Here is a 15,000-nt window from a genome sequence, read left to right as displayed (position 1 = left end):
CAACCTCAGCATAAGGCTATATAATATAACACATACAATCCCTGTTCTTTCTAAAGAGATATGCTGAAGCAAAGATGTTAAAACAGCTTGATACTAGGACGTGTAGGAGAAGCAAAACAAGGTTAGGACTTCTAAGGGGAGCAATTTTCATTTAAAAAGGAGTATGGCAAACCATATTTTCTGTTTAAAAACATTTAAAAAATATCACACAACCAACCTACCGCAGTGTTAATATTTGGACAACATAAACACTGTTTATTCATTAATGAGTTCTCGTTAATAGTGAATTGAGTATATGATAACTACTACAGAGCCACACAAGTTTAGAGGATATATATATACAATATTCATTCTTAGTGGTTGAACTTAAAGTAGATAAAACTATAAATAATAGTGTAAATATTGGGTTAAAAAGCACCTTTGGATAGTTTGATGCAGTAACTATTATCTGTAGTATACAAGGATCTTACATTATATTATGATAGGTTTAAATTTAAATGGGAACACGTTAAAACACAGTGGGCTTTGTAATATTAAACCAGAGATTATTTTTAGAAGGATCTGGTTTTGAAAGAGTTGTTTTTAAAAATAGAATTAAAAAAACAAAAACAGTAAAATCTTACTCGCGGTTGACTTTGCAGGTTTATGTGAACCTGTATATTTCATTTTAATTTCATTACCAGCAATCTCTTCATAGATTGAAGACAGATATTCTTCAGGTAAGTCCTTGCTGTCATTAATACCACGATTCATTTTGATGTACTGTTCTTTTGTAATCTTGTGTTTTACTTGAGAACTGTGTAGGTCTGTGGTAAGCATGATAATCGAATAGGCCAGCACGTAGGCTGTGTCAGCACTTGCAAATAATTCAGAGCTGGGAAAAAGGAAGTTAAAGAAAACATCATTCATGAAGAATTTAAAAGTCCTTACTCATCATCATTAATACTTAGTGGAGGCGCAATGGCCCAGTGGTTAGGGCAGCGGACTCGCGGTCGTGGGATCGCGGTTTAGATTCCCAGACCGGGCGTTGTGAGTGTTTATTGAGCGAAAACACCTAAAGCTCCACGAGGCTCCGGCTGGGGATGGTGGTGATCCCTGCTGTACTCTTTCACCACAACTTTCTCTCACTCTTACTTCCTGTTTCTGTTGTACCTGTATTTCAAGGGGCCGGCCTTGTCACTCTCTGTGTCACGCTGAATATCCCCGAGAACTACGTTAAGGGTACACATGTCTGTGGAGTGCTCAGCCACTTACACGTTAATTTCACGAGCAGGCTGTTCTGTTGATCGGATCAACCGGAACCCTCGTCGTCGTAATCGACGGAGTGCTTCCATCCACTTATTGCTACCAGCATAGATTTTACACTCACTTATCAATCATTACATTAAGTTGTTCATGAATGTATTTACACATCTTGACCCAACTCATACTAACAGCACCAGGCATGGCTGTATAGTTGAGACGTTTGCCACATAATTACATAGCTTTGGATTTAGTTGTAGCCTGAAAGTGATTATATATGGCAACAAATCATTTATCAATTCCACAACTCTTGTCATACTTTCAGCAACATATCTATTCTAGGGGGCCAGTGCTATTCTATTGTATCTATTGATACAGAAAGCTGCATCTTATTGAGGCAAATATTCAAAATTAGGTAGACAGTACTAATCTCTGTAGTAGCTGTTTACAACAGTGAGTTATACCACAGTGTGGTACTTATTCAGAGTTAGGTGATTAGGTTCTAGGGAATTAACTGTCTTGCATACATATAAGTATAAAAAAAATGTATTTAAGAAAAAAAGATAGATAAAATATTAATAAAAATCACAAAGCAAGGGGTTTAAATTAAAACACATATATATCCGTTCGTGGCTGTTGCCAGCCTCGCCTGGCCCCCGTGCTGGTGGCACGTAAAAAGCACCATCCGTCCGTGGCCGTTTGCCAGCTCCGCCTGGCTCCTGTGCGGGTGGCACGTAAAAAGCACCCACTACACTCATGGAGTGGTTGGCGTTAGGAAGGGCATCCAGCCGTAGAAACACTGCCAGATCAGACTGGGCCTGATGCAGCCTTCTGGCTTCACAGACCCCAGTTGAACCGTCCAACCCATGCTAGCATGGAAAGCGGACGCTAAATGATGATGATGATGATATAAATAAAAGAACTCACTTTGAATTACATTCACAATAGCGAGAAGCAAATTTCTCCATCAATCGATCAATCTTCTGTGCTTCTCCTGGTAGACGGAACCCTTCTAAAAACTTACGCAATGCTGAAACCATATCCATGTTTTGAAAGACCATTTGATCTACATAGGCATACATCACCTCTTTGTTAAATCTGTAAGAAGAGAAAACAAGAAAAAGAGGGATATAATAGTCCACTAAAAAAACATCAGAATTAAATAAAAAAAAAACACAGTGTAAAGATGACTGGAGTTAATTGGTTGGAGACCAAACCTTGAATAAATATGAAAGTGAAAGATGTGTGCAAGACGATTCAGTTCTATTTCATCGCCAAAAAGTGAGACAAGCATTCCTACACGCTATAAAAGTGGCTGAGTGCTTATCATTAGCAACTACTGCTGATAGTGTGAATGACTGAATAAGAAGACCGGTGGACAAAATAACATACAATATTTACTTCTCTTTATATTCTGGGTTTCAATCCCACTGCAGTTGGTTTTTGCCTTGCATCCTTTAGAGGCCACTGAGAGAAGTAACAGTTAAGTAATGAAGTTTATTAACTTAACAGAATCTCTAGAATACTTTACATTATTTGGTTAAATCCCTGCACAAATCAGCCATCAAGTAAATTGGATCATTCTAAGCAAGTGTTTCCTTCTACAAAATTTGTAGCCTTTTGCTTGTATCTGAAAGCATTATCATCATCATTACCATTATTAAGGTGGCAAGCTGGCAGGATCGTTAGCATGCCAAACAAATTGCTTAGCAGCATTTCATCCACCATTATGTTTGGAGTTCAAATCCTGTCAAAGTCGACCCTGGCAGAATTTGAACTCAGACAAAATGTCTCTGAGCATTTTGCCTAGCTTACAATAATAATTTTTTTTTTTTTTAATTTAGGCACAAAGCCAACAGTTTTACTTGGAGGTGGCTAGTTGATTACATCAACTTCAGTACATGGTTGTCATTATTATTATTAGGGTTGTAGATTGGTAGAATCATTGGAGCATTGAACAAAATGCTGTGCAAATTCTTGTTCTATAGCTTTATGTTCTGAGTCCAGGTTCCACAAGAACTGATATACAATGAGATTTATTTGATCACTTGTACCCCTACTCCTAAGTTTACCACCAGTACAACCGAAAATAATCTCTATAGTAAATTATTATAAATTACCAATGAGCATGATCGTTGCCAGAGCAACAAGCTGGCCTCTGTGCCGATGGCACATAAAAAGCACCATTCGAGCATGATCGTTACCGGCGTCGCCTTACTGGCACTTGTGCTGGTGGCACGTGAAAAAACATTTGAGCGAGGTCGTTGCCATTGCTGCTGGACTGGCTCCTATGCAGGTGGCACATAAAAAGCACCATTTGAGCGTGGCCATTGCCAGTACTGCCTGACTGACCCTCATGCTGGTGGCACGTAAAAGCACCAACTACACTCTCGGAGTGGTTGGCGTTAGGAAAGGCATCCAGCTGTAGAAACTCTGCCAGATCAGATTGGGGTCTGGTGCAGCCATTTGGTTTACCAGATCTCAGTCAAATTGTCCAACCCATGCTAGCATTGAAAGCGGATGTTAAACGATGATGATGATGATGATTCAATTACGGTTAATGAAGATAAATACCAGTCAAGTATGGAGTTGATACATTAAAGTGTGCACTTGTTACAGCAAAAGTCATCTCCTCCTACCTATGTTAGATTTTAAATTTCACCAAAGTCAGCCAAAAGAGGTAACAGTCAGTTAATGTGGTTGACTGAATTGACTGCCCCCTCCATTTGTGACTAAGATATTATTATTAGTCTGATCTATTTCCCTTCCTCGACCACTCCTATAATTCTCTTCCTCTCATCTTATCCATCTCCACACCGGTATTTCCCTTCAACTGCACTATCTTGTTCATCGCTCAGTATATTCACCTCTGTCAACATTTTTAACCATGTTATTACCTGCTCACCCTGTTATGAAAGTATCTGCTCTCTCATACCTTCCCATGATTTGGTGTTTGTATCTTGTCTTACGCTCAGCCTTTTGTACCTTGAGAGTTTGTTCTAGTACCCCATTCCTTACTACCTTTTATCTTTCAACCATGCACTTCCTCTACAGCAAGATACCTGTGAGATACCTGTGCTTTTCTCTTTATCATACTTCTTTCAACACCTGGCATAAAGCCACCCATCTCCACCTACTCCCTTTCAAATACTCTCTTCTTTGAAGCAGGACTCCACCTTCCCGTTCTTTTTTTCTGTCTTGCAAGTTACATGGCAACCCCACTAATGCTGGCGGCACAAAAAAAGCACATGGTGCACTTTATAAAGTGGTTGTAAAAGTGCCCGTGCAGTGCCATGTAGAAGTGCATGTGTGACACCACATAAATGTCCCTGTGTGATGCCACATAAAAGCACCCAGCACACCCTGTAAAGTGGTTGGTGTCAAGAAGGGCATCCAGCTGTAGAAACCATGCCAAATCAGACTAGAGTCTGGTGCAGTCCCCAACTTACCAGGTCTAATCAAACCATCCAACCTATGCCAGCATGGACAACAGATGTATAATGACGATGATGACACATACATACATATGTATATATATATATATAAAAGTGCCCATGCAGTGCCAAGTAACACCACCCAGCGCACCCTGTAAAGTGGTTGGTGTTAGGAAGGACATCCAACCATAGAAACCATGCCAAAGCTGACATTGGAGATCAATATGACCTTGCAGCTCACCAGATCCTGTTAAATTGTCTGACCCATGTCAGCATGGAAAATGTATGTTAAATGATGATGGTTATTAGTAAGTGGTGTAACTAAAGCACGTGTCACACAGAGCAACCTTTGAGTTTACCACCCTCCCCACTGGTTACACCCCTATACAGGCTAACACAACAAACCTAGAAGTGCACCCTGCTCCATAAAAAGTATTGCCTGGGTGGACCAGTTGCCCCCACTCCCCAATGCTACTAGTATTAGTTTTTGTATTAAGACGAGCACTAATCTTAATATATAAAAGTGAAGTTGTGTGGTGTCTGTCTCCTCCGATTTAGATTCCTAACTACTCCCACATTTTGCGGTGCAGTTTAACCAAAAGCAGGTATCTTATAGTCATGATTCATATCGAGCCCTTCTGGGTATTAGCGCGCGTCTATGATTTAAAAAAAAATTTACCATCATTTTTTCCCATTTTTAATGCATTTTTTGCTATTATATAAGGGAAGTAACTCTCTAAAAATGCTTAATAGCTATTTCCCTTACAAACCCGAGCAACGCCGGGTGATACTGCTAGTATATATTAAAACAACAATTTAAGAAGACAGAATGATAAAACTTGAAGGATAAAAACTTGAAACTACTCACTTTTCATTTTCTCCTAAGAAGTCTCCAATTGCAGTCTGAAATTGAAACAAACAATAATAATGAGAATGACAGTGATAGTAGTGACAATGATGATGCTAATGATGGTTGTGGTGATGATGGTGGTGATTATGGTAATGGTAGCCTCGCCTGGCCCTAGTGCCGGTGGAACGTAAAAGCACCATCTGTTCGTGTCCGTTGCCAGCCTTGCCTGGCCCCCGTGCTGGTGGCACGTAAAAAGCACCATCCGATCGTGTCCGTTGCCAGCCTCGCCTGGCCCCCGTGCCGGTGGCACGTAAAAGCACCATCCGTTCGTGGCACGTAAAAAGCACCCACTACACTCACGGAGTGGTTGGCATTAGGAAGGGCATCCAGCCGTAGAAACACTGCCAGATCAGACTGGGCCTGATGCGGCCTTCCGGCTTCACAGACCCCAGTTGAACCGTCCAACCCATGCTAGCATGGAAAGCGGGCGCTAAATGATGATGATGATGATGGAATAAATCTTACAATGCTGTTGAAACAGATTTTATAAGTTATTCTGGTGGGTGATGATAAGAGTGATATCGATGATGATGATGATGTCAATGATTATGATGGTAGTCGGTGGTTCTAGCACTGAAGTCAATGATGGTGATTACCTTGTCCAATCTTTCTTCATTGTGAAAGAACTCTGCAATGTCGTCTGGAGTTGTACCCAACAGACCTTGTTCTTGAAGGTAGTGAATACCTTTCTTGGATTTTTTGTAAAACCTGGAGGAGAGCAAATAAGAGAAAAAAAAACAACAGATCTATGAAATAAAAGTAAGATGAAATGGAACAGGGAAGATGAAGAGTGATGAGCTGGTTTCATTTTATCTTGTCTGGATATTTGATATTAGTTAAAAGGAGCTAGTTAGCTAAACCTTAGAGAAGCATTAATGTGACAGCTTTCTAATCTTTTCTCTTAACCTTTTAGTGTTTAAACCGGCCATATCCGGCCAAAATATTCTACCTATTTTATGTTCAAACTAGTCAGATATGGTCATTCATAGCTATCTTATTGTGTCATTTTAAAAATAAACAATCACATCGTTGAAATCTAAAGCCATGAAATGATGCAAGATTAATTTTACATGGTGTGAATACATAAGCTTTACAATTTACAGAATAATCTGAATGCTAAAGGGTTAATAATGTGTGTGTGTGTGTGTGACAAAGAGTTCATATTCCCTCCCATTTTTCACACATTTTCACTAATTGTAAACAAAAGCCTCACTGTTTATACATTGTTGTTTGCTTGCAATCCACTGCAAACACATGACAGGGTTTCTTTACATGCCTTGACAGGTTGCATATCTCAATGAACAAAAGGCTAGATAGACAGGTAGCAGGAGAAGAGAGTTTTTGCTTCTGTTGAAGTCAAAAAAAATACAAGTGTTCAATTTATGTGATGAACAGAGATTACATATACCACAGTTTGGATATATAATCTCTGTTTATCACGCATGAATAAAGACAAAGACATTTAAATATAAAAATGGGTATGAAAAGACTTTATACCATATCGTACGTAAATGTAACAAATCCACTGACCTTGTGTGTGCACAAATATATACATGCTGATGTGTGTGTGTGTATATGAATAAGTGGAGGCGCAATGGCCCAGTGGTTAGGGCAGCAGACTCGCGGTCGTAGGATCGCGGTTTCGATTCCCAGACCGGGCGTTGTGAGTGTTTATTGAGCGAAAACACCTAAAGCTCCATGAGGCTCCGGCAGGGGATGGTGGTGATCCCTGCTATACTCTTTCACCACAACTTTCTCTCACTCTTACTTCCTGTTTCTGTTGTACCTGTATTTCAAAGGGCCGGCCTTGTCACTCTCTGTGTCACACTGAATATCCCCGAGAACTACGTTAAGGGTACACCTGTCTGTGGAATGCTCAGCCACTTACACGTTAATTTCACGAGCAGGTTATTCCGTTGATCGGATCAACCGGAACCCTCGTCGTCGTAACCGACGGAGTGCTTCCATCATATGAATAAGAATGCATGTGTATAAATATGTAACTGCCATCATCATAGTTTCAATGTCCACTTTTTCTACATTGCATGGATCAGATGAAACTCATTGAGGCAGACTTTCAACAGCCAAGTGCTTGTCCTGTTGACAACACTCGTCAGTAGCCAAGTAAGGTAATGTTTCTCCTTGGCCAGACATGTTTTTACAGAAGATGTCACTTAAATGACAGTGACCCTCAAAATTATTATGCAATGCCAAGGCAAGGACATACAAACACACACAAGCTTATTTCAGTTTTTGTCTACTAAATCCGCTCAGAAGGCTTTGATTGGCCCAGGACTATGGTAGTAGACTCTGGCCCAAGGTTCCATGCAGTGGGACTGAAACTGAAACTATGTGGTTTGAAGCAAATTTCTTTACACCAGAATGCATATATTTGGGTACACTTGTACCAGAAACATGCTTAGGACAATTGTGGATGTATATGCACACAGATGAGAGTATGTTCATATAGAAATATGAGTTGGCAAGCATGTAAGTAGAGGGATATGTGTGTGTGTGTGCATCTGTGTAAATATGTATATATGATTGAGTATAAGGAAAATAGTGTGTATACGGCAGTATAAGTATGCATATGTGTGTCCCTTGTTGCCATTGACCCCCAAACCAGAGAGAGAGAGAGAGATAGAGAGAAAGAGAGATAGATAGAGATAGATAGAGCGATAGAGAGAGAGAGATAGAGAGAGAGAGAGATAGAGAGAGAGAGGGAGAGATAGAGAGAGAGAGAGAGATAGAGAGAGACCAGGCTGTGGTAAGTGCCACTCACATTTCAATACCATTCTCCATAATTTCTTTCTGCTGTTTGAAAGCCTCAAACTGTTCGGGGTTATCATTGGGTAGAGCTGTGGTAAACGAACTACTGTTGGAGTTTAATGAGTTCACACTGCCGTAGCTAGTCATGGTCCCTTTGCCAGAATCATTATCTGTTTCATGTAGCTGTGGCTTATTATCTGTACCTGATAAAATAACATACATTTTAGTAGAGAGACGATAGCAGAGAAGATGATAGCAGTGATGGTGGTGGAAGCGAAGTTAGTGGTAATGATAGTAGGGCTACTTGCAGTTTTTACGTGTGGTGGTAGTAGTGGTTATGATGTAGGGTACTTAAGACAGGTCAGCAGGAGCAGAGTAAGCCTCACTCTTTCACTTTGCCTAAGTTGTTATAATGAATTAGAAGTAGTAGTTTGGAACACTATTGCTCCTACTCAGTTCAGATAAATACAAAATTCACATACACAAAATTATAAACATAGGCGTAGGAGTGGCTGAGTGGTAAGTAGCTTGCTTACGAACCACATGGTTGCGGGTTCAGTCCCACTGCGTGGCATCTTGGGCAAGTGTCTTCTGCTATAGCCTCGGGTCGACCAAAACCTTGTGAGTGGATTTGGTAGACGGAAACTGAAAGAAGCCCGTCGTATATATGTATATATACATGTGTGTGTGTGTGTGTTTGAGTGTCTGTGCTTGTCCCCCCAACATCGCTTGACAACCGATGCTGGTGTGTTTACGTCCCCGTAACTTAGCGGTTCGGCAAAAGAGACCGATAGAATAAGTACTAGGCTTACAACGAATAAGTCCTGGGGTCGATTTGCTTGACTAAAGGCGGTGCTCCAGCATGGCCACAGTCAAATGACTGAAACAAGTAAAAGAGTAAAAGAGTAGAGTATCAATAACCTTGTTAACTTCAAATTCTGTACTCAGTTGTATGCTGACTGTTAAGTGTAGAGGAAGAGCAACCAGTGACTCTTACCCAGGATACAGACAACACAACGGAGAAAATGTAAAGCACCTGCACTATCATAGTGCACCACATATTCAATAAACTAATTTTGAAGTACAGAGTGAGGTCCTCAACTAAACGGAGGTATGGTGTATCTGGAAAGCTGGATTAATAATAATAATGAAATTATTGTATACAGTGCTCAGGTGCACCACAACTTGTCAGAAAGTGCGTATAAAGTACATGCAGTAATGTACAAATGTCTGGAAAGCGAACAATGTATGAGTCAGATACATGCTTGTGTGTGTATGGAGGGGAGAAAATCAGGTATAGTGTTGGCGAATCTCAGGAAGCATGGAAGCTTTGAAGGATGCAGTGCTCTGACAACTAACAACTGATGCCGGCAGTTTGTTCCATGCTTCAGCAACTCCCAGCGTGAAAAAATGTTTCCTAAAGTCATGGTAGCTGTGCTGTTTTCTGACTTTGTAAATATGTCCATGGGTGTTAGACGGGTGGAGTTTGAAATGGTGCTCAGAGTTATTGTTTGTAAGATGGTTGATAATTTTATGGGTGTCTGCCAAGTCAGCTGCCAGATGTCGGAATTTCAATGTGTCCATGCCCAGGGAAGTAAGGCATTCAGAATATGGCAAATGCCTGATGGAGGGTATTGTTTTGGTTGCACGTCACTGAACGGCTTCCAGACGATTGATTCATGGATTACATCTACTTGTCCAGCAATCAGTCAGCTCCATTAGAGATGGCCAGAGATATACAACTGAAGTAAATTGTGTTCAGTCCTGCTTGTTATTACAGCAAGGGTAACAATGACTGTATGGTCAAAAGTCTAGCAGTAACTTCATAGCTTCTGTACTTCTATAACTATTGAACTTAAGATAACAGAATAATTTGTTTGCTTTTCGTAGAAGAGTGGTGCTGCAAAGGAATGAAAGATGGGCAGTGAAGAAAACAGGAAACAATGAACTGAGAGAGGGGTAAGAGTGGATCCATTTGTGTGAAACCTACCAGAATGTATGAAAAGTGGACTAGTGTGGAAAGTGAAAGCAGACAAAAAATTACAGGAACATTTGAAGTATTGTCTGATAAACAACTATACTGATATGGAAATGAGACAAAAAATGAATGATGCATGATACATGGATAATAACAGACAATATCAGTAAACATGAGTTGGTACACATATAAGAAGTTATTTATCATTAAGCAATGCAGATATTTGTACATCAAAACTGAAAATGAATTGTCTAAACATATAGCATGTCTGAAATGTGACAAAATGAATGCTAAAATTTGAAACAAAGAAATCAAAACAAACCACACAGATATAGAACAAACAGAAAGGTAATCCTTGCATTTTGATGGACATATCAATCAGCAAGTCATTACTATTGACACAAAGATCACAAAACAAAAATAGGTAAAATGAATGAACACAACACAAGAGTAAAAATCAGTACCAACAATAGTTGGTGTTCTGAGTAGAACCTGAATATAAGCATAAAGACCAAACCAGAATTTACAACTTTACACACAACCCCCAAGACATTAATTAGTCCATACAGTATACATGACATTTCTAATTCATTAACTTACAGCATACAAACACACAGTACATTCTACATGATCATCTCCCAACTCACACAGCACTTATTTTACTCAATCACTCCCTGATTCTATAACACAACTTACACAATATATTTTCTATACAATTACATCTATCTTTGTTCATTAAAGGGGGTTTGGTTCTGAAAACCACGGTGGTGTATGATTCATTTCTACACAAACGGAATGAATGGTAGATTCATTGATGCCAAACTTACAGCCCACAGCTACAAAGCTTTCACTGTTACATATTTTCCTAATCATCTCTACCTTTTCCAGTTTGTGTCATTTGTTAGGATCAAGCACCTTTGTATTTTTGCTGTTCACTGGTGACATGCTGATGGGTAGGTTATGATTATATAAATCCATACTAAAAAAAAAAAATGCAACCTCCAGTACATTCAAGTAAGCCCCAAGCAATAGTCAGTGCATTCTGGGTAGTTAGGCATTAGAGATGGTCAATGGGGAGTGTATTTTTGTGTGTAGTACAAACAGAATCTGTTCACCAACTTATGTTATCACAGTTCAATCTGTGATGAGCATAATTTGGTATACAATATTATCCTGGATCAGTGATGAATGAATCAGTAAACAAAGGTAGATATAACCCCCACTGCTACAACCATACCCTAAACACAAAACACCAAAATACAAGAAACAACAAAAAAATTCACAATATAGCAAATTAAATGTAACACAAAAACCTCACACATGTAAAGTTAATAATTTGCACCCCCCCCCCCACCAAACAATGAAGGTGTATCATGGTACATGAAAAACTTGCATCAAACACTGAACAACATACAATAATTATGTTATACGGACCCAAGTTAGACTGTGTGTGTGGATTAATGTACAAGTCTTTGCTCCACTCCACCATACAACGTAGTATCGATACCAAACACTCAAGTCCCTTAATGCGCATACTTTTCTCTTGATTGGGTGTGGCCCCTGTAATACAGAAACAAATCATCTAGTAAATAAACAAATAAGTAATATAAAATACAGGGTCATTGAAAATGAATGGTACAAAAGCTAAACATAGATGTGAGTGTTGTAATGAATATATTGCAAAAATACAGATACGACATGAAAGGTTAACTCTTCTAGATTCTACTGATAGTCAGGTCACAGATGTTCAATGTGGGTACCCTTTGTCACACAGCAGGTGTCTACACAATGGTTGAATTCTCGCCACACCCATGCCAGCATAGCCTGATCAACTGAATCTTTTAAGTGGAGGTGAGGGTATGAACACCTTGTCTTTCAGATATACCCAAAGGAAAAAGTTGCAAGGCATTAGGCTGGGGATGGGGGACCAGGAGTTGGGGCAGACCGTCAATGGCAAATCATTCATCCCTCAACAGTCAATCAAGATTTCTGGAAGATGCTGGTTGAAGTAATCATGTATTTGTCTACATCAATGTGGAGAGGCTTTGCCTTGCTGCATAATTAAGTCAGGCATGTCTCCTTCCAACCAGAGCAACAACCAAATGGACAGTATGCTGAGGTAGATGTACCCTTTTCGAATTACCCTGTATTTCTAAAAAGTGACTCATGATGTAATTTAAGAAGCATCCCACAGCAAAGTGGATGAAGCCAGTAAAATAAAAAAATTTAAAAAAACCAAAAAGAAAAGTTTAAAAAAAAAACTTAATTGATTCTGGAAAAATTATAATTGGGGAAAATATTAAATGTAATTTGTGGTCATCATTATCATTTTAAAATTCACTTTTCCATGCTTGCACAGATTTCCATGGAATTTGGTGAGGCACATTTTCTACAACCTGATGTCCTTCATGTTACCAATCCTCACCTATTTCCAAGCAAGGCAATTTTTCCTCATGGCCAGACATGTTTTCATGGAAGATTGCAAAAGAACAAAAAAAAAAACATGATTTGTATGATGGTGACATTTGTTAACTATTGCATGACAATGAGACAATAATACACATCCTCATGCACATACATACACACATACAGAGGCTTCTTTCAGTTTCTGTCTAGGAGACCCTACACAAAGCTTTGGCCAGCCCAGGGCTATAGTAGAAAACACTTGCTCAAGGTGCCATGAAGTAGAAACGAAACCAAAACCACACAGCAGGGAGAAAAGGTTGTATTGAGAGCAAGAGTTTGATGGATGAGACCCAGTAGAGATGAGGAAACAGCAAAAAGCAGTTGTATCACTCTAAAAATCATCATCATTGTAACCATTAACCCTTTAGCATTCATATTATACTGTCAAATTTAATCTGTATTTATTCACATTGTTTTGAATTAATCATGCATTTTCTTGTGTCATTAATATTTCAATGATGTAATTGTTTATTTTTGAGAATGACATTGTAGGGTAGGTGTGAGAGGCATGATCAAATTTAATCCTTATTTATCCACCTTGTTTTGAATTAATCGTGCATTACCTTGTATCTTTGACATTTCAGTCAGTGATGTAATTGTTTATTTTTAAGAATGACATTGTAAGTTAGGTGTGAGAGGCATGATCCGGTCCAGTCTGAACATAAAACCAGCAGAATGTTTAGGCCAGTCATGGTCAGTTTAAATGCTAGAGGGTTAAACCTTTTGATGAATATGCAAATATCATGTTAGAAAGATCTAATGTTTCTTATTTAATAAGAGGCCAGAATTATTAGCAGACTGGACAAAATGCTTAGTGACATTTTGTCCCACTTTACGTATCTGAGTTCTAATCCTGTTAAGATCAACTTGGCCTTTCATCCTTTTAGCGTTGAAAAAGTAAAACACCAACCAGGTACTGGCATTGATGTAATCAACTAACCTCTTCCACCCAAACAGCAAGCTTTGTGCCTATATAAGAGTTATAAGAAGGCAGTAGATTTTGTGGACTTGTTAGTGCATCGGATGAAATGCCTTGTGATACTTAGTTACAGCTTTTGACATTCTGAGTTCAAATCCCAACAAAGTTGTCTTTGCCTTTCATACTTTTGGGTTCAATAACACATAGTAGTCAAGTACTGGGGTTGACAGCTAATCCCCAAATGCTACACAAAAAAAAAAGCTGGGATTTTGTACCTATATAAGGAATTATTTTTGGGAAGACAAACATCACATCCAGGATCATGCTTATGTAAGACGACATCGTTATTATTTTTATTACTGAAACACAAACAAAATATAGAGGTTAGAAACTGAAGTCAACTCACCAAGTTCAAGAGCTTGCCGGCCTTGCGCAATCTTTGACAAATCATTGATTAAACGTTCAAATATGTTTGCCAAAGCAAGATCACAGTCATAATTTAAATAGATGTCCACCACACACTGGGCATCTGAAAAGAGAAATTACATTTCGTATTAACTTTATTTATTTATTTGGTAAAGAATACCATGCAAGGAAAATCATGACAACAACTAGAAAGCTGAAAATATATGCCCCAATTCCCTAATTTTAAGATCTTATCAAAGGTAGGTAGTAACGAGAAGACTCAGGTGAAGGTGAATACTTGTGAGATTTTGTATTACTTTTTCTAATTACACATGAACCAATATCAGTGCAGTTATGTAAAACAAACTAACAAAGGCCATTTTTTAAGAGAAAGTTTATTTCCAATATTCAAAGTACATCCATATATACATTTACCCATGCTACAAGGCTTTTGTTAGCTTCTTAGGTATTTGGTTAGACCTACCTTATCACAAAATATTATGACACCAATATTGTTTCAGTGTCAGTTCATTTTATGACTGATCACAACCACAAAAGCTTTTAGAAATATCTACCAAATCTCCATCAAATCACACAAAGTATTATCATCATCATCATCATCGTTTAACGTCCGTTTTCCGCGTCAGCACGGGTTGGACGGTTCGACTGGGGTCTGGGAAGCCAGGGGCTGCACCTGGCTCCAGTCTGAACTGGCAGTGTTTCTACAGCTGGATGCCCTTCCTAATGCCAACCACTCCGCGAGTGTAGTGGGTGCTTTTTACGTGCCACCTGCACAGGTGCCAGGGGGATATGGCATCGGCCACAATCGGTTGGTGCTTTTGAAAAAAGAGATGATCATGAATGGAACACCTTTGAT

The 15,000-nt window shown here is 39.1% G+C and overlaps 1 protein-coding gene across 10 annotated transcripts in view; it reads right to left on the bottom strand.

The window, feature by feature from the left end:
• LOC115214926 (brefeldin A-inhibited guanine nucleotide-exchange protein 1) overlaps nt 1-15,000 on the bottom strand; it is a 201,812-nt gene that overhangs the window by 51,141 nt on the left and 135,671 nt on the right. For all 10 annotated transcript variants that reach the window (XM_036505599.1, XM_036505600.1, XM_036505598.1 and 7 more), the window contains 7 exons: nt 14,125-14,247; nt 11,768-11,893; nt 8,369-8,558; nt 6,183-6,294; nt 5,545-5,579; nt 2,170-2,340; nt 624-874 (listed from right to left, as the gene is read on the bottom strand). In XM_036505599.1, coding sequence (XP_036361492.1) covers nt 624-874; nt 2,170-2,340; nt 5,545-5,579; nt 6,183-6,294; nt 8,369-8,558; nt 11,768-11,893; nt 14,125-14,247 — 1,008 coding nt within the window. The remainder of the gene's footprint in view (nt 1-623; nt 875-2,169; nt 2,341-5,544; nt 5,580-6,182; nt 6,295-8,368; nt 8,559-11,767; nt 11,894-14,124; nt 14,248-15,000) is intronic.

This window comes from Octopus sinensis, linkage group LG8 (assembly GCF_006345805.1).
Source record: "Octopus sinensis linkage group LG8, ASM634580v1, whole genome shotgun sequence".
Classification (NCBI taxonomy): domain Eukaryota; kingdom Metazoa; phylum Mollusca; class Cephalopoda; order Octopoda; family Octopodidae; genus Octopus; species Octopus sinensis.
The sequence above is the reverse complement of the archived record's forward strand: the minus strand, read 5'-3'. Positions and strand labels throughout refer to the sequence as shown.